The sequence below is a fragment of the Rhinatrema bivittatum genome, chromosome 3, assembly GCF_901001135.1.
Source record: "Rhinatrema bivittatum chromosome 3, aRhiBiv1.1, whole genome shotgun sequence".
Taxonomy (NCBI): domain Eukaryota; kingdom Metazoa; phylum Chordata; class Amphibia; order Gymnophiona; family Rhinatrematidae; genus Rhinatrema; species Rhinatrema bivittatum.
Genome location: NC_042617.1, coordinates 369,975,898 through 369,996,443, shown reverse-complemented (window position 1 = coordinate 369,996,443; position 20,546 = coordinate 369,975,898). Strand labels below are relative to the sequence as shown.

General features: G+C 43.8%; 1 protein-coding gene across 1 annotated transcript in view; it reads right to left on the bottom strand.

Moving 5' to 3' along the window:
- LOC115087862 (pentraxin fusion protein-like) overlaps positions 1-20,546 on the bottom strand; it is an 82,954-nt gene that overhangs the window by 27,657 nt on the left and 34,751 nt on the right. Inside the window, exons 5-6 of the mRNA XM_029595528.1 lie at positions 4,134-4,181; positions 2,173-2,458 (exon numbers count right to left, since the gene is read on the bottom strand). Of these exons, the coding sequence (XP_029451388.1) occupies positions 2,173-2,458; positions 4,134-4,181 (334 nt within the window). The remainder of the gene's footprint in view (positions 1-2,172; positions 2,459-4,133; positions 4,182-20,546) is intronic.

Here is a 20,546-nt window from a genome sequence, read left to right as displayed (position 1 = left end):
AATTTCAGGGAGTCTCTGTGTAAGTCTAGACCAAAAGGTAGGGGAGACCTACTGTTCTCTATGTTACCTCCAGGGAATAGATCAATCAGTGTCAATGCAAAGGAGTTTCTATTTGGAGCTGTTTTCTTCAATATCTATCTTCTCATTTTGTTAGATAAGGAAGGTTTTTTCCACCCTTTCTGTTTTTTTGTTTCCCCTTTTGAGTCAGAAATGTTATGCTTTTTCTTCCTTTTGGGACTAGGTACCAGGGACCCAGTTTCAAATCACTGGGAAGAAAGGATGTCTTTTACCTAGGAAGAGGCTGAGGGGTAGAGATTTTATCTGTGAGGAATGGGGTCCCATCCATTACTAGAAGGAAGAAGTTGAAAGTAGTGATCAAGAATCTTTTGCCCATTAAAATAAGGGAACTGAATATTTCCAACATATACAGTATAAACTGCTTCAAGGCTTAAAATGATGGAATCCAGTTCACTAATTAGTGCACTAATTTTGACTTTAAATTTTGCTGATTTTAGTAGACATTACACCAAGTGGAGCTATGATACAAATGAAGAACACTTATGGTAATTTTTGATCCTTAATGAGCTACTTTTCGTTCTGTTCATTGGCGACACAACAACAATCAAGATCATGCTACAGGGTGGCCCATGGAAAAGTAGCCTGCCTCCAATGCACTGGTATTGGAGGCAGGCTACTTTTCCATGGGCAACCCTGTATAATATCAAAAGAATCGGCGTGGGATTCCAAATACTCCGCCAAATACTCTCCTGTTTCCCCAATAGCCAACACAGACCAAATCTAATTCATGATGGTACTGAAGTTCTAGTGATTTATTCATCCAAATTTGCAATTTGGCTAAAGCCAACAGGTTTTCCTTCAGGAAAACTACTGGAAAAAGTTGTAGCTAAAGTTTCTGTAAAAATGTATTGTTAGCCATGTGAGCTATGGCATCTCTAATCTGCGGCAGACTGTACACATTTTCATGATCGGATTCTCTAAGATCTGTATTTCCTTGACTGCATACATGGCGTTTTGTTACTTTGTATGTCTGAATATAAATGTAGATCTGTCTTCATATTGTTGAAGATCTTTCTGATCCCTAGTTCCGTCCCTCCCAATGCAGCCGGTGCGAAACACAGCCCATGTCGGGGGAACTTATAATGCTCTTACATTGAGGTGCTTGACTGTTTTAATATTCAAGATCTGTCTGCCTGATAATTATGCTAACTGAATAAAAACAACTTTTGCTACCTCAGTAGGGCTCCTGTGCCTGTAGATAGTGTACGTAACCTGACACACCCCTTTCTCAAGTGGATTAATCTCTAATCTGTATTCATAAAGGCCATGGTAGATGTGGATACCTCTTGTATAAATGGAAATTAAGATCCAGAATGTTATTGTGGTTAATGGGAACAGACCATAGAACATTTAATAACCCAATGCTTGATTCATAAGTACAAAGAAGATATTAAAGAGATTCATTACATAAACCTTGGGGTAATCAGCTGGCTTCAACATATCAGTATAAAGTCTTTTTTTTTATTTTGGTTTAATTTTTTGACCAGCAGTTTTCCTCCTCCTTCTTTGTATTTCTGGCCTCCTCCTGCTGCTGATGGTCTCACTTGGAGCCATCTCCATTTCTCTTCCTCCTGCCTTTGACTGGTTTTGCATGAAGTTGACCGTCCCTCCTATTCTACCTCATGTTAGTCAGCCCATCTTTTAAGTTCTGTGCAGGTGCAACCGCCATGGGGTCCTTCCAGCCACAGGACCTGGTGAGAGTACATCATTTGCAATAACCTAAAGAAAGCCTTGCCTTCTGCTCCCTGGTGTTGCCATTGGATTTGGTGCACAGGCAGCACTAGAACCGCTGAGGGCAGCTTAGTTATGAGTCACATGAGAGACTTGGAATAGCACATATGGCCTGTGGGCTGGACTCCTCTCTCTAGCATCCCTCGCTGGCTTTCCCCAGTAAGAAAGCAGTCCAAAAGGATAACCAGAAGGTGGGGATGACAAAGGGCAAACCAACAAGCAAAGATCATTTGTAGTTGTTAAAGGATGTTCCAACACACTAGATGAAAGATGCTGAATAAAATAAAGCTATCACAAGTGGTTTTACAGAAAGGGATATAAGAATGTTATTAATTAATAAAAAACAAAAACCAACCAACATACCTAGGATTATTCATCCCACCATTTTCTGTGGAGTTTCCAATTCGTATCTCTGCACCATTGATCCGTTCTTTACAGCAATCACCTCTGTTGGTCACCGCAACGGAAAAGACCTTAAAGGTATATGTCAGGTCTACCATCCACCAGGGCTCAAAATCTTTTGCTGTGTGCGTACATTTTATGTGTAGGTAATTACTTTCTAATGACCCATCAATAGCATTTTTGGATACCCCATAATTGTTATAAAGGCTAGACTGAGAGGAGATGCCTTTGACTGCTATGTTGGGAGCTGGAAAGACACACAGAAAAATTATTAAGAGATAGTTTTTAATAAAATAAAACAGAGCATATTGTCATGTTAGACAAATGTAGTTGCTTTTCATTATGAATCTGTGGTGATTTGTTGATTGTATCATAAAAACATTATGACAATTCTCCTAAGTATTTCACAACGCAGTTATAATGTCTGCAAAGATCAAATGATTTCTTTCTGCCTCTGAAGACAACAGGAATCCTTTTCAGTCTTTCTAATTCACTATTGCCTATTCATTTTTCCAAGCTTAAATATTTATCTCCCAATCCTAATTTTTTTAAAACTCAGATTTATTCCTTTTTCTTCCTTTTTTGCCGCCTTTCCTCTTCTTATACACTCTTTTACTTGGGCTTTCCTTAATCATTCCCATGCTTTGCTGCATGCATATGGAAGTATATTCTGAGGTTGCTACAATTTCTCCTTCCATTTTAAAGGGTTTCTTAATAATCAGATTACAGAATCTCCCATTTCTAGTTATAATGAACAGGAACCCCAAGTCTCTGTTTATTTTGTTTTGTTTGCATGGTTGGGTTTTTTGTAGTAAGATATTCTAAACATATACAATAAAAACTAAATCTAAGATGGTAACTTTAAAATGAGCGCTCAAAAGCTAGAATTATAAATCATGCGCGCATTTTCACGGGTATGATCTTAAATATGCCTAACATGCGTATGTGTGCTCTTAATTTTAAACCGTTACTCAAGCAAACGTACTTCACGTACCTTCCTTAGGCCTTTATCGACTTTAACATGCGCAGGTCAGCGGATTTTAAAACATGCTTGCATGAAGGACATTGTCAATTTTCCCAATTGATCCATCAGTTTCCCAGTCTATCTAGAGGTCACCCACACTTGACCAAGTCCCCTCACCCTGGCCTCTTAGGTCTACCTCTACCCCTTTCCTTTTTACTTGTGCATGCATATCTACACGTGTAATTTCTGGCTTTTAAAATACATATTGCGCGCAGCCCACATACTGGTGTATATGGGCCATTTGGCACGAGCAACGCTTTTAAAATGAACTCCTAAAAGGTAGGGTTTTTTTGTATGTTGCTCGCACAAAAAACAGCCCTATACACACGTATGTGGGCCACAGGGATCCTGAACACCGGAGGCGAGAGAGAGAGACAATCTGACACACTAGATATCTCCCACTGTAAGAGGGGCACTTCAACTCAGGGTGGGTTTTGGGGGGTGGCATTACATTGGTCTGCCTAGAGCGTAAGGGTCTGTAGACCCTTGTAACACTGCCGCCCCCCCCCCCCCAAACCCATCCTGAGTTGAAGTGCCCCTCTTACAGTGGGAGATATATAGGTGTCAGATTGTCTTCCCCCCCCCCCCCCCCCCCCCGGGTGTTCAGGATCCCTGTGGCCCACATACGCGTGTATAGGGCTGTTTTTTGTGCAAGCAACATACAAAAAAACTACCTTTTAGGACTCTCTCTCTCTCCCCTCCCCCCCCCCAGTCACTTGTGAGTACGCGCATAAAGGCTCCACATGCATGGTAGGGATATTTTAAATGATATGCATGTACTTGCACGCACGATATAACATTTAGTGAATTTTTGCTCGCATGCCCAATATGCGCTTTTATGGGCGAATGCGTGCTCCTTTTAAAATTTACTTGTAAGTGTACAAAAACTATATTTTACCTCCAATTGGAGTCTTCAGAACAGCTGGTGCTTCATCTGTAACATTTTCTAGAAAACACAAAATAATTAATGGAAATTATAAGATATTTCTAATCCAGGACACTACTTTAATTATAATTACATGATTGGTAGTTTGAAAAATCTTATCATTTTATTACATTTTATTAGCTTTATATTATAGACATCTACAATATGTTATGGCCGCCGGCTGCGGCAAACCGCAACCGGGGCCGACCGTCATGGCCGCCGGCTGCGGTGGCCCGCGACCGGGAACAAGTACTCACCCGCGACGCCGAGTGGACTTGGGGGCTCCTGCAGGAGCAGAGAGCCTCCTTCGGTGTTCCTCTCATGGCCTTGGCCGCTGCCCGGGCCGGCCGCGGAGCCCAGCAGGGCGATGAATCCTCCCACTTCCTGGCTGCATAGGGCCACGCGCGCGGCTGAAGAATAGATTTAAAGGGGCCACGACAGGAAATGACGTGGCTCCCTCCTGAAGACTCCTCCCTTCTTCCAGGTATTTAGGGCAAAGTCTGCTCCTCAGACCTTGCCTTGGTATTGAGGCTCAGTTCCTGGTTTCCTGTTTGGTGTTCCGGATCCGCTTCTTGCCCCGCTTCTGCTCTTCTCCTCGTTGGACTGATTCTTTGGCTCCTGACCCTTGGACTGGTGGTGGTGATTTTCTGGCTTTGACGTGGACTGGCTCTGGACCCTTCTCCTTCTTGTTCCTGGATTGGCTCCTGGACCAGCTCTTGACCTCTCTCTGGACTTCAACCCTTGGACTGGACTGGGACTATTCTTCAAGTATACTCCCAGACTTCTCACGACCTGCTGGAGGTGCCAGCCGTCTGGAAACCATGACCTGCAGGAGGCGCTTGCATCCAGACCATCTTCATTCTTCAGGGAGTCTCCTAAGTCCCAGCGACCATGCCCCTTGGGCTCCTCCTGGGGGGTTCACGAGCTTCCAGGGTGAAGTCTTCAGCTCTACCTCTCCAACAGGCCTTGCCATCCGACAGTAGAGACTGACAAGGGTTAACTCCGTTCTCGGCAGTGCTGACTCTACTTCGGAACAGGGGTCCACTCTCCAATTCATAACAGAATACCAAGGCTATGGATCCGGCAGAGGCCTCAGCTCGTCAGGTCATTCCTGGATTAGCCCAGAAGGTCATAGAGCAGCAACGAATTCTAGAATCCATGGCAGCTTCCTTGGAACGACTTAACGCCCGGCTGGATTCTATAGCCGCAACTCAAGGCATGCCGCCGCCACTACCCTCGGTGGTGCAGAGTAATCCCCGGTCCGTGATTCCACTACCGACTCCTCCACGTTACGCCGGAGACCCTCGCCAGTGTCAAGGATTTCTCGACCAGTGCAGCATGCACTTTCATCTTCAAGCCTCCATCTTTCCAGATGATCTCACCAAAACAACATATATCCTATCGTTGTTGGAGGGTAAGGCCCTAGCCTGGGCTTCCCCTTTCTGGCGATGGTCAGATCCAATCCTACAAAACCTGCCTAAATTCTTGGAATTATTTCAAGCGGTGTTTGACGACCCCGGGAAACAAGTGGTCGCGGGTTCCAAGATTTTACAACTCCGGCAAGGTGGACGACCACTGGTCGACTATACTATTGAATTCAGAACTTTGGCATCCGAACTCCACTGGGAGGAGAACTGTCTTCGGTCTATATTCTTAGAGGGCCTGTCACCTAGAATAAAAGATGAAATGGCGGCCCAAGAGATACCACAATCCTTGGATGCCATCGTGCACTTGGTCACCCGAATTGATCGACGACTACAGGAAAGAGCGCGGGAGGGATCAAGTACGAGAAGGCACATAGCAGGAGCCACGTCTTCCCATTCGGTTCCTGCCTCCCAAACGGCACCTAAATCTGAAGGAACTACGGAGGAACCTATGCAATTGGGGTGAGGCCCCCTTTCTCCAGAAGAACGGCAAAGACGCCGCAAGGCCTCTGTCTATACTGTGGAGGAGCGGGTCATCTCATTGCCCGTTGTCCTACACATCCGGGAAACTCCAATGCCTAGGCTCTATTGGGGGAGTAACCCTAGGCATCACCTCTCCGGCTCCCCCACTGACTCTACAGGTCACCCTGGATTTCGAAGATCACCGGTTCTCCACTCTGGCTTTAGTGGATTCTGGAGCTGGTGGAAATTTTATTCTACAAGATGTGGTAGAGCAACTACACATCCCCACTTGCTTATGTCCAAAGCCGTTAATTATATCCTCCATCCATGGAGATCCCCTGCCTGGGAGGATAACTCATCATACAGTTCCGATGGAATGTCACATCTCACCGAACCACACTGAAAGGATTTCTTTTTATATCATCCAAAGAGCCATCCATCCTATAGTTCTTGGCATTCCATGGTTACAGCTACACAACCCCCAGTTTGACTGGACTTCTTTAAAACTCATCCACTGGGGATCAAAATGCCTGGAGACCTGCATTCACGGATCAAGTTCCTCTAGCAGCTTCATCTGTACTTCTCAGCTGGAAGGTCTGCCGTCACAGTACAAGCAGTTTTCTGACGTTTTTTCCAAAAAAGCTGCGGACATTTTACCTCCACATCGAGAATTCGATTGTGGCATCAATTTGATTCCTGGCACCACCCCACCTCGGGGTAGGGTCTACCCGTTGTCTGCCTTGGAGACCCAAGATATGTCTGAATATATTCGAGACAACCTGCAGAAAGGATTCATCAGGTGTTCTAAATCTCCAGCCAGGGCTGGGTTTTTCTTTGTTGGAAAAAAGGATGGGACTTTGCGTCCATGTATAGACTATCGTGGGCTCAATGCCATTACCATCAAGGACCGGTTCCCATTGCCGCTTATAGCTGAACTATTCGACCGTCTACAGGGGGCCATGGTGTTTTCAAAATTGGACCTTCAAGGAGCATACAATCTAGTGAGGATTCATGAGGGGGATGAATGGAAGACGGCTTTTAACACCAGAGATGGACATTATGAATATCTTGTATGCCTTTTGGATTAACCAATGCTCCTGCCATCTTCCAGCATTTTGTTAATGAAATATTTAGAGACTTGCTCTATATCTGCGTGGTAGTCTACTTAGACGATATTTTGATTTTTTCCGGTGATTTACAGAAGCATCGTCAACATGTTGTGCAAGTATTACAACGTCTGAGAGAAAATCGACTCTATGCTAAATTGGAAAAATGCATCTTTGAAAGAGAAGCTTTGCCTTTCTTGGGGTACATCATTTCTAAGCAAGGGTTTCAAATGGACCCTCTAAACTAAAATGCATCCAAGAATGGCCTCAACCTAGTGGTCTACGGGCCCTCCAACGATTCCTCTGATTTGCAAACTACTACCGTAGTTTTATACAGAACTTTTCTAAGCTGGCTGCACCTCTTATGGCACTCACTCGTAAGGGGGCAAACGTCAAGGCCTGGCCCATTGAGGCTGTAGAAGCCTTTCAGGCTCTCAAAGAATCCTTCATTCAACAACCTTGTCTGCAACATCCGGATCCCAGACGTCCGTTTACAGTGGAGGTCGATGCTTCCGCTGAGGGAGTAGGAGCCATACTGAGTCAAAACGGTGTATCGGGAAAATCTCATCCATGCTTATATTTCTCTAAGAAATTTTCTCCAGCAGAACGCAATTATGCTATTGGCGACAAAGAACTTCTTGCCATCAAGCTCACGTTCGAAGAATGGCGACAGTGGTTGGAGGGGGCACAGCACCATATCACTGTCTTCACTGACCACAAAAACTTGGTGTATCTTCAACAAGCTCAACATCTGAATCCTCGTCAAGCTCGCTGGGCGCTTTTCTTCTCACGTTTCGATTTTGAGCTTCGATATCGACCTGCTACAAAGAACATCAAGGCTGATGCACTGTCTCGATCTTTCTCCGATGTGGACATTGAGGAGCCAATTCAAAATATTATTGATCCTACTCGCATTATCCTCTCCGCCACGTTCACAGTCCCACCGGGCAAGACTGGTACCTAAGAGACTTCGTACTAAAGTCTTACAATGGGGACACGATTCTCAGCTAGCTGGACATCCGGGCAGAGCTCAGACTCAATCGCTTCTACAACAATATTACTGGTGGCCCAACATGCACAAGGATATTCGTGCATACGTGGATTCTTGCCCAATTTGTGCACAACACAAGAGTCCTACTGGGAAGACTTGGGGACTTTTACAGCCACTATCTATTCCCCAGAAACCCTGAACGTATATTTCCACGGACTTTATTGTGGACCTTCCGCCTTCTGAGGGCAATACAGTAATTTGGGTGGTTGTGGATCGATTTTCCAAAATGGCCCATTTTATCCCACTTCCCTCCTTCCCATCAGCTCCTCGCCTGGCCCAACTGTTTATGCTTCATATTTTTCGTCTCCATGGCCTTCCACAGCACATTGTATCTGATCGTGGCCCTCAGTTCATGGCCCGTTACTGGCTCAATCTTTGCAAAAAATTTAACATTTCCCTGGATTACACCACGGCATTTCATCCGCAGGCTAATGGATAGGTGGAACACACTAATCTTGCGTTGAAACAATTCCTTTGGATGTATATCAACTCCCGTCAGGATGATTGGGCAACACTCCTATCCTGGGCTGAGTTTTCTAATAACTCTCATGTTTGCTCCGCAACAGGGTTGTCTCCGTTCCAGATTATATTTGGACGACACCCCAGGCCGTCTCTACCGTTGCCTTTACCGGTACCATCTCCAGCAGCTCAGCTTACCGCAGTACAGCTACGTCGGCTTTGGATTCACACTCAGCGCATGCTCCGGAAAGCTGCTCATTCCGCCAAGACTTTCGCTGATAAGCATCGACGAGCAGCTCCACAGTTCCGTCCAGGAGAGAAAGTATGGCTCAGCACACACCATATCCGGTTGCGAGTTCCTTCCATGCGGTTGGCCCCACGTTATATTGGACCTTTTCCTGTACTACGTCAGCTGGGTCCTGTAACTTATCAACTCTGTTTACCGACCACCTTGAAAATTCATAACTCATTCCATGTGTCCCTTCTGAAACCGTTGGTCCTCACTTGGCCTACTCAAAAGATTCCCGAAGCTTTACCGCCTAGGGCAGAAGAAGAAACAATTTATCAAGTGGATGAAGTACTTGATGTCCGTAAACGGGGTCACACATGGGAGTACATGGGAGGGATTTGGACCAGAAGAGAATTCCTGGGAGCCTGCAAAGAACATCCTGGATAAAACACTTCTCCAGAACTTTCATACCGAACACCCCAATAAGCCCAAGCCTTCTAGAGGGAGGCCTAAAGGAGGGGGTACTGTTATGGCCGCCGGCTGTGGCGGCCCGCAACCGGAACAAGTACTCACCCGCGACGCCGGGTGGACTCGGGGGCTCCTGCAGGAGCAGAGAGCCTCCTTCGGTGTTCCTCTCATGGCCTTGGCCGTTGCCCGGGCCGGCCGCGGAGCCCAGCAGGGCTGCGATGACTCCTCCCACTTCCTGGCTGCATAGGGCCGCACGAGCGGCTGAAGAATAGATTTAAAGGGGCCACGACAGGAAATGTCGTGGCTCCCTCCTGAAGACTCCTCCATTCCTCCAGGTATTTAGGGCAAGGTCTGCTCCTCAGACCTTGCCTTGGTATTGAGGCTCAGTTCCTGGTTTCCTGTTTGGTGTTCCGGATCCGCTTCTTGCCCCGCTTCTGCTCTTCTCCTCGTTGGACTGATTCTTTGGCTCCTGACCCTTGGACCGGTGGTGGTGATTTTCTGGCTTTGACATGGACTGGCTCTGGACCCTTCTCCTTCTTGTTCCTGGATTGGCTTCGGACCATTCTCCCGTCTGCTCCTGGACCGGCTCTCGACCTCTCTCAGGACTACGACCCTTGGACTGGACTGGGACTATTCTTCAAGTATACTCCCAGACTTCTCACGACCTGCTGGAAGCGCCAGCCGTCTGGAATCCACGACCAGCAGGAGGCGCCTGCATCCAGACCATCTTCATTCTTCAGGGAGTCTCCTAAGTCCCAGCGGCCGTGCCCCTATGGGCTCCTCCTGGGGGGGGGTTCACGAGCTTCCAGGGTGAAGTCTTCAGCTCTACCTCTCCAACAGGCCTTGCCATCTGACGGTAGAGACCGACCAGGGTTAACTCCCTTCTTGGCAGTGCTGACTCTACCTCGGAACAGGGGTCCACTCTCCAATTCATAACACAATAACTGGAGCAGGTGCCTAGGTTGCATTTGAAAAATGACTAATCCATGAAGGATAATAGCACCAAACCAGGATAAAATATACCAGCAATGCAGCAAATGGAAATACGAAATTCAAATAGGGAATACTAATGAACTTTAGTCTCTTAGATCATGGCTGCAAACATATGGAACTGATGTGTGTGATGGTATACCCTAGGGAACAGGTGGGGCGGGGATGATGATGCGATACCGAGGAAAAATATGAAATGAAATATAGGACTGGAACTAGAGGTTCCTTGTCTCCCAGGACTGTCATCCTCATGCCATTTTCCCTGACTTCTAATAATGCACTTCCAATTATTTATTCATATTGCAAACAATGCAATGTTTATTATTATTATTTCAATATTTATTGAGTACCATAAATGAGGGAACTTTATATCACATACAAGTTTTCCAATTTGGTGGATTCAGCACATTTGCTGTCTGTTTGTCTCATTTTCTTTAGATATGACAAGTCACATTCTCTTCTTTAGTTCCTCTTTTCTTTCTTAAATAAATATCACTGTGCTCTTGCCTTTTCTCCTTACTCCCACTTGCCTGCACATCTAACTTGCTGTACTGTCTTCCTGTTGCACTTAGCATTTTCCCATAAGATCAGTTGTTGACTTCCTTTTTCTCTCTTCATTTTCACAAAACTCCAGGCCCCCCCATAACTCTGTTTTGCCCTAGAACTATACTTTCTCACACTTTGGGGGTAGTTTTCAAATCTAATAAATATGCTAATAAATGTTAATAAATAAAGAAATAGAAATCTATTCAGATAGTTGAAAAGACCCCAGGTACATTTACTCCATGACTTTCCCTTTGAGAATTGCTCAGGGAACAAAGTCCCTGCCCCTTTTCTTTCTCTCTGTAACACACCATGCATAATTTTGAAAATGCAAAACTAGGTGCACTATTGCCTCCCCTGACTAAACCCCAGCTCTGAGCCTACCTACGATTTCCATGGGTAAAAATAAGCTTCTTGTTGATCCCTGTGTGTACTTTTACCCACATATAAGATAGGAAATTATTAGACAGATGATTTACCCAGGTATATGGTTTTTGAAAATTACCTTCCTCGTATACTATACTGACTGCTTATGTTCTTTTTTTTTTTTTTTTTAAGATCTGTTTATTAAACCCACACTTTGGTGTACAAAATATACAAAATGAAAAAAAAAAAAAAGTCCAACTGCATGAATGCAAGTAAACAAAATACTATAACAGTATCCAATCTTGCGACGTATTATTTTATCATATTTTATAAAACAAATTAAAAAACCCACATAAACAAAACAGTACATACCTCACCCGGCGGAGCGCACTGTTAACCCGCGTTTGGACACGCGTTTTCGACGTGCTAGCTTTACTCCTTATTCAGTAAGGGGTAATAGCGCGTGGAAAATGTGCATCCAAACCCCCCCCCCCCCCCCCCCCCCCCGAAACTAATAGCGCCCGCAACATGCAAATGCATGTTGATGGCCATATTTAGTTATTCCCGCGTGATTCAGTAAGTAAAATGTGCAGCCAAGCCGCACATTTTACTTTCAGAAATTAGGGCCTACCCAAAGGTAGGACCTAATTTCTGCCGGTACCGGGAAAGTGCACAGAAAAGCAGTAAAAACTGCTTTTCTGTACACCCTCTGACTTTATATCATGGTGATATTAAGTCGGAGGTCCCAAAAGTTAAAAAAAGTAAAAAATAAAAAATTTTAAAATCGGCCCGCAGCTTGAAAACCGGATGCTCAATTTTGCCGGCGTCCGGTTTCCGAACCCGTGGCTGTCAGCTCTTTAATTAGTATTGTATCTTCCTTTTTACTTCTCTGGCTGTATTTTCTTCTATTACACTATTAATCTACAATGCTCAATCGCTTAGAAAAAAACTGCTGTTATCTATGATCTCCTAAATTAACATAAGCCTGACTGCTTTCTAATTACTGAAACTTGTTATTTGACTCCGATTCTGTCACAATCAACTCATTATGTTCCCCTAAATACATTCCCTTTTCTGAGCCTACGCCCTGCCACCGCAGTGGAGGGCTATTAACGATAGTCAAATCCTCTCTTCAACCTTACAAAAAGTCATTAACTCAGATTTACCCATATGAACTCCAATTCATTATCACAGCTATTGCCAATTTTATAATCACATACTGTCCCCCTGGCCTCCTACATTCTGATCCATCTCTTCTTCTTGAAGCTATTTCTACCTTGCAAGTTGATCTCTCAAAAACTATCATTACCGGAGATTTCAACCTTCACCTTAACTCCTCTCATCCTCGCCCATCTGCATCGTCTTTTCTGGATGGGAACAATTGATTGCTGCTCCCACCCTCAAACTAAGCAGTACTCTCGCCCTTGTGTTTTATAATCTTTGCTTTATCTCCCTCCCCCCAACCTCACTCTCCATATACTCTGTACCTTGGTCTGATCACTCACTTATTCACCTTTCCATCAACATCAAAGGTAGTTTTACTCCCATCAATTCTACTAAGGAAAAAAAGATCCACCTCAAAAGAAAAAACTTTTTTTAAAGCCTTTTTACCAAATATGCCCAAAATGACAAGTTCTGATATTAACAGCACTGTATCCTGTTGCATCCGTCGGTCTCAGATGGCTTCGACCTTTGTGCCTCACCTCTCTCTTTGCTTTCTCCGCTAGCCTTGGGAAGATGGCTACCACCGCGTCTACAAGCCGCCCTCTCCGGCATCCCCGGAACGGCTATGGCGTTGCCTCCTGCCATGTTTCTCTGAAGGGCCTCCTAGGGTGCACGCGCGCACGCCACCCATGTCTTTATTCCAGCAATGGCGTGAACTTCGGAGGCGTCCCCCTCTGAGTGACGTCCCAACATCCGGGTATTTAGCCTGCCCTTCGTTTGCTAAGAAACCGAGTTAGCAAGGATTGGATTCGTCCGGTCTAAGCTGCTCTGCCACTTCCAGGTTGCTGCTGGAAGCTCTCTCTCTACCCTTCGAGGTAGCAACTAACCTGGGTACTCGCTCCTCGGGGGCCCTCTCATTTCAGGTACCTCACTGGGACTTGGTACTCGCTCCTCGAGGGCCTACTCTCCCTGCCTTGGCTCCTGGAATTAACTACTTCTGCCTGGTGGAATCCTTCATCATTACAGCTATCATCTAGTGAGTACTAATTCTCAAGTCTGTCTTTCTACAGCTTGCAATGCTGGGAACTTCATCGGAGCTCTCTCTCTCTATCTCCCTGGACAGCTATCAGAACCGGCTCACTGCTGCCACCTCTGCTATATAATAAAGACACCTCTGCCACCTCTGCTATATAATAAAGACAAATTCTGTGTTTTGTGTGTCCAGAGTCTAGCCTATCACTGTGGCTCCTCATGGGGCTCCTCCCCGTGGGCGTGGTCACCTCCACAGTGCCCAAGAATTCACCCAAACACCTCAAAACCACAACATATCCTCGCGGAACTCTGCAATTGATACCACTCTCAATGCTATAGCCTCCTTTATTCCTTTCATTGCTAAACCTAAACCCTTGGTTCTCCGCATCTCTGCAATCACTGAAATCCACTGGCACAAACATCATTCAGTTTCCTCTAAAAATTCATTTTTCTGCTGTCTGTGTAAATATAAAAAGGAAATAGACATAGCCATAAAAAACCTTTTACTCCCAGAAAATAATGGCAGCCAATGGAAACCTGTCCACTGTCTTTAATATTGTAAAAAGCCTAACAAATATCTCTCAGTCCTCTGATCCTGACACTGACATTGACATTGACAATGTCTTTTCCAACGTATTGCAACCCATTTTCAAGATAAGATCCTCAAAATTACTAGCAGTGTTGCGGTCCCGACCGCCCCTCTCCTGATAGGGCTCAGGCCCGCCTACCTCTGCTCCGACGGCCGCGGGGTTCCGCCTGGCCCAGGTCCCGGTGGGCGCTCGGTTCGCGCACTTCCCACGTGGCAGACGCCATTGCGGGCCTATTCCTTTCCGGCCTCGCGTGCACGTGAAGACGCTCTTCTTGTGCGCCCAGCTCCCGGAAGCCCGGCTCCGCCCTCTCGGCTGACGTCATCCTCTGTTCCCGATATAACCGGCATTCAGTCTTTCCCTAAACGCCTTGCAACGAGGTTCCCAGCTATCTAGTTGTTTCCAGTTGCGTTTCCTGTTGTCTTCCTGTTACTTGCCTGACTCCGGTTTGCTTCTGACTCCGCTACAGCTCGCTGCCTGCCTTGATTCCGGTTTGCTTCTGACTCCGCTCCAGCCCGCTGCCTGCCTTGACTCCGGTTTGCTTCTGACTCCGCTACAGCTCGCTGCCTGCCCTGACTCCGGTTTGCTTCTGACTCCGTTACAGCTCGCTGCCTGCCTTGACTCCAGTTTGCTTCTGACTCCGCTCCAGCCCGCTGCCTGCCTAGACTCCGGTTTGCTTCTGACTTCGCTTCAGCCCGCAGCTTGCTTGTCTTCGGTTTGTTTCTGACTTCACCGCAGCCCGCGGCCTGCAGTGTCTCCTGTCTACCTCTGACCTCGCTACAGCCTGTCTGCTATCCTACCCGGCTTGCCACGAACTCTTACCTCTGCCTGCTTGCGCCGACCCCAGTGTACCTTCTGGGCCAGCTCCCTGACCTGGCCTTTCACTGAGACTCTCTGGCAATACTCGAGCCGCCTCTGCTCCTGTTAGGCCTCCTGCCTTCCCTACGCATCAGCCTTTCCGGACTTTCACAGCAGCGCCTAAGTCCCAAGGGTCCGGTCCCCTACGGGCTCCTCCAGGGGGGTGTCCCAGACTCCGGGTGAAACCTTGCCAAATTGTGTCTCCGCCTCCCGGCCTGCCCTATCATCTCAAGTAGGCCGGCCCAAGGGTCACCTTCTACTCTCACAGCAGCCTAAACGCAACAAGCAGCATCCCACAAATCACTTATCATAAATCATCTTTTCCATCACATATTTGTTCCTGGTCAGTTTTCTCTTACGTAGATCTGTCGTCAATCACTCATATTCTACATAAAACTAAATTCTCAGAGGCAAGATGACGGCATAGGCAGATCGCTAAACGCAGGTTGCCCGAGAATTTCCTGTTGTTTCTACAGTGAGTGAGATATGCCGTCCAAAAGAAAGGGGAAAGCAAGGATCTTTCCACCAGAATCCGTACCTCCCTCGAGGCAACTAGATATCCTGCGATTTATGCGTCAGAAGGAGGAAGAACCGGTGAACCCGATGTGAGCCCCGGCGGGGGAGAACTGGGAGCTCCGATGGACGAGGCATCCCACAGCCCTGACATCAGACCGCCTCCGGCGCAGCGTGACCCCGACAGAGTCACTACCCAGTCGCAGGTCGATGACGCGGCCGGAGCAACTGGGGGGGTGGAAACTGACTCTGTTACAACGCCGGGAACTGAGGATCTTACCCGGGCAGAAGTTGAGTTTGCTGCCGGTGTGGGAGCGTCGGGAACCTCTGGAACCGAAGTTTGCCTCGGGAGGAGGAACGAGGAGGCTTTGGGCAACGGAGGTCAAGCAACAACATTTCCCGGCGTATTTGGTGAGTCCCCAGAGTTACCATCCAGACCGGACGCAGTGACTCTCGAGTCACTTTGGGATTTAGTTGCGTGTCAAGGACATTCGATGAAAAGATTGGAAACTAAAATGGACTCCCTAAATTATAATTTTCAGCAAAAAATACTTGGAATTCAGGAGCAAACCACAGAGACAAATAATAAAGTTTTAGAGACTGAAAGTAAAATTCAGTCTCTTCAAGCTGTTAACGTGGCAGTAATTAAAGAACAAATGGCGTGCTCCAAACGTTTGGAAATCCTAGAAAATAACATTAGGCATTTAAACCTTCAAATTTTGAACTTTCCTAAAGTTGCTGGAGAGATTCCCTTTACTACACTGAAAAGGCTCCTAAGAGAAGGTTTAGGATTTTCTGATGATGATATGCCATCTATTAATTTTTGTAGATTCCTGAATAGTAAACCTTCTGGTATAGGAACAGCCGCAGTATCAACTATTCCAATAAATCTAACCAGCTTCTTAGAGAATTCTGATACGGATGTATTAGAAAGAAATACTTTGCTAATTGCGTTTATTTCTGTGCAAGACCTAAATAATGTGATGCGTGGTTTCTTTAGAAAGTTTCCTTTACTGTTTTATGGTCAAGCAATAAGAATATATCCTGACTTAGCACAGATAACACAAATTAGGAGGAGAGAATTTTTGTCCTTAAGGCAAGATGTTGTTTCCCTAGGATATACGTTCACACTTCGCTATCCCTGTAAGTGCATTCTTAAAAAAGGGGATGACTGTTTTATATTTTTCCAGGTAGAACAGCTTCGCCAATTTGTGAATGCCCGTAGGCCTACCACTTCTTCCCCGGTTGATTAAATAAGGGTAACTAAATGTAATAGCTCCGGTGTGTAACCTATGTTAATGCCGTATGCATGTAACAGATTCCTGTAATTCTCTCACTTAGTTTTCCCTTGCCTCCTCTTTCTGTTTTTACTTCAAATGTAATATTTAAGTTGTTAAAAGGTAGAATGGTAAATATTTTTATTTCCTCTATTTTTTTTTTCAAAAGTGTCCTTTTGTTAAGGAGGTATAGTTTGGATATAGTTAATAACTATTCTTTCTGGATTATTATTGTGGTCATAATAGAGGTTTCTGTTATATCCAACTGTGATAATTCTACCTATATAAAATTGTTTTCTTTGTAAAATATGAAAATGATAAATAAAGAATTAAAAAAAAACCAAACTAAAATCTCAAATTCTCCACTTAACCCCTGTCCTGGTCATCTATTAAAAGCCTTAGGTGACCTTGCCAGCCCTTAGCTATCCCTACTTGTAAGCCAATCTTTAGATTCTAGCATTTTCCCAGACCTGCTTAAACAGACTTCCATTTGCCCTATTCCAAAGAAAAAAATGAGAATATCACAAATCTCTCTAACTTACATCCTATCACATTTCTTACCTCACTAGCAAAAATACTAGAATCAGTAGTCTTACATCAACTCACTAACTACTTATCTGAAAATGCCATCCCTCACCCAAACCAACATGGATTTCACAAAGGCCATAGCACAGAAACACTACTCCTGTCTTCACTTGAAGATTATATACTCATGCTTCTTGATATCTCAACCACCTTTGACATGCTAGACCACCTAATTCTCCTTCATCAGCTTGAATCCATTGGTGTAGCAGATACTGTTTTGAACTGGTTCTGTTCCTACCTATTGAATTGCCCTCATCAGATCAACATCAGTCCCTACTCATCTGAATGGTACATCCCCTCCTCAGATATTCCACAAGGTTCTTCATTATCAGCCATCCTGTTTAACATCTATCTAATACTGCTATGTCACCTTCTCAACAGTCTCAATATCCAATTCAAGATTTATACTGATGAGATTTATTTATTTATTTATTTATACACTTTTTTTATACCGGTATTCGTAAAACTTCATATCGGTTTACATATTCACATATTCAAACCAAATAAAACATTATAAAACTAATTTCTAAAATACATCATCATATTATAAAATAATCAATTATAATTTGACAAAATTCTATTAACTAGCTAAAATAACATTCAAAATTAAATTAAATTAAAACAGGAAAGGAAGGAAACGGGAAGAAAAGGATAACTTCAACTTAAAAATGCCTGTTCAAAGAACCAAGTCTTCAGCTTTTTTAAAAAAGTGTACAGATGAGATTCCAACCTTAATTCTCCTGGAGGTTCATTCCATATTCTTGGGCCTGCGAGAGACAATTCCCTATCCCGAACCATATTTAAATGTGCCAGTTTAGGGGATGGAATAGACAGGAGAGCCTTTCCTAAGGAACGTAAATTACGTTGGGGTACATGTATATGCAAGGCTGCATTTAACCACTCTATCTTGTCCCTGTATATGGATTTGTGAATTAATGATAAGCATTTATATTGTATTCTATAATGGATGGGGAGCCAATGCAATTCTTTTAGGATTGGAGTAATATGCTCCTGCTTTTTACTTCCTGTTAAAAGCCGTGCTGCTGCATTTTGCAAAAGCTGCAATGGACGAATCATCGATGCTGGAAGGCCCAAAAACAGGGCATTGCAATAATCTAGTTTAGAAAATAATAGCACCTGAAGGACCGTTCTAAAATTGTTCATATGCAGCAGCAGTTTTAATTTTTTTTTAATTTGTAATTTATAAAAACCTTCTTTCATGATTTTATTTATCGCCCCTTTAAAAGTAAATTCCAAATCTAAAATAAAACCTAAGTCCCTTACCTCATTAATAATAATATGGGGGTCTTTTAGTCCTTTGGTTTCTGTTAAAATCTTATCATTTAATTTATTGCATATCAATACAATTTCTGTTTTGGAATGATTTAATGATGAATGCATCTGGTTCAGTAAACGTTGAATGGACTTAAAAAACGTATTCCATAGTTTTAGTGTGGCATCGAAAGAGCCTTCTGTCGGAAGTAAACTTTGTATATCATCTGCATATATAAAATGTACCAATCCTAAACCCTCTTAAAATTTACAAAGTGGTGCCATATAAATATTAAAAAGATTTGGAGAAAGGGATGAGCCTTAGGGAATCCCTGAACTGAGCTGAATTATGTCTGATTCTGTACTGCCTAATTTTACTTTAAAAGTTGTATTAGCTAAAAATGATCTAAACCATGCCAGTACTGTGTCTGTTATACCTAGTTCTTCTAGTCTCTTTACCAAAGCTTCATGGTTGACATTATCAAAAACTGAAGAAATATCTAATAAAATCAAAAAATATGCTTTGCTATTGTCTAGACCCCTTAATACTATATCAGAAAGTGAGGTTATTAATATTTACGTATTAAAAGACTTGTGGAAGCCAAATGGAGCCGGATAAAGTAGGTGCTTACTTTCCAGATAGACCATCAACTGCCGATTGGCAACTTTCTCTAAAAGCTTTGCTAAAAAAGGGAGAGTAGAGATTGGTCGAAAATTAGATAACATTTCTTTATCTAACTGCATATTCTTAGGAATTGGTTTAACCACTGCGCATTTAAGTGAATCCGGCAATATACCTTCTTCTAATGAACAGTTAATGCTGTATTCCTCATCTTGGTCTATTACATTTGCTATGATATGCCTCTAAATTAAAATTATCAACTCATGGCTATCCCACAATCGACTGAAACTAAGTACTTCTAAAACAGAAATCCTCTATCTCTCCTTTATCCTCCACGCTTAGCCCCCCTTCACATCTGTCTATAGATGACATATCTACCCCCATTGTTTCAAAAGTGTAAAACCTTGGGGTAATCATAGACTCAAGTATCACCATGTCGGTTCATATCTCTACTACTGTTAAAAATTTCTTCTTTAAACTTTAGATGTTGAAATGACTCCGGCCCCTTCTTTTTGCAGATGATTTTCGAAATGTCTTACTCCAGTCTAGACTATTGCAATGCCCTTTATCTTGGTCTTCATGATAATGCACTTCATTTGTTACAATTAATTCAAAACACTGCTGCATGTTTCCTAACTGGCACTTCTCGGAAAGAACATTACATTGGCAACCAGTTCGCTACAGAATTCAATTTAAAGTCCTATCTATCTTACCAACCTAATACATAACGATTCTTCAACTTGGCTTTGCTCTTTACTTCGCATCTACCAACCCAGCAGGCAGTTACGGTCCCTGCACAAAAACCTCCTGGAAATTCTATCAATACGCTTACCAAGGCTAGCCATCACTAGAGGAAGCGCTTTCTCAGTAGCCGGTCCAACACTCTGGAAATCCATCCCAGATCATTTAAGGCAGCTAACCACACAAAGAATTTTAAAATAATTTAAAGACCTATCTATTTTCATTGCCATTCAGATCTCTCTCTAACTCTCAATAGGCTGTTTCAGGGTTTGCTACATTTCACATAATTTCCCTATATTTGCCAGGCTCCAGACCTTCCCTATACCCTTTCATTTTATAAATTTTATATTCTTATGTTTTATGGTATGTCTTATGTTTATTTATTATGTATATTATTAATTATAAACCCTTTTGACCAACTTGTTATAAAAGCGGTATACAAACACTTTAAAATAAATAAATAAAATAAATAAATAAATAAATACAGGTCCATTCATCCATAAATAGTGAAATTACACATGGCTGTGATATATTTATTTATTTATTTATTTAGAAACTTTTATATACCGGTAATTGTGGGGACATCATACCGGTTCACATAATAACTGAAAGCTTGGAAAGTACATTTCAACAGGGA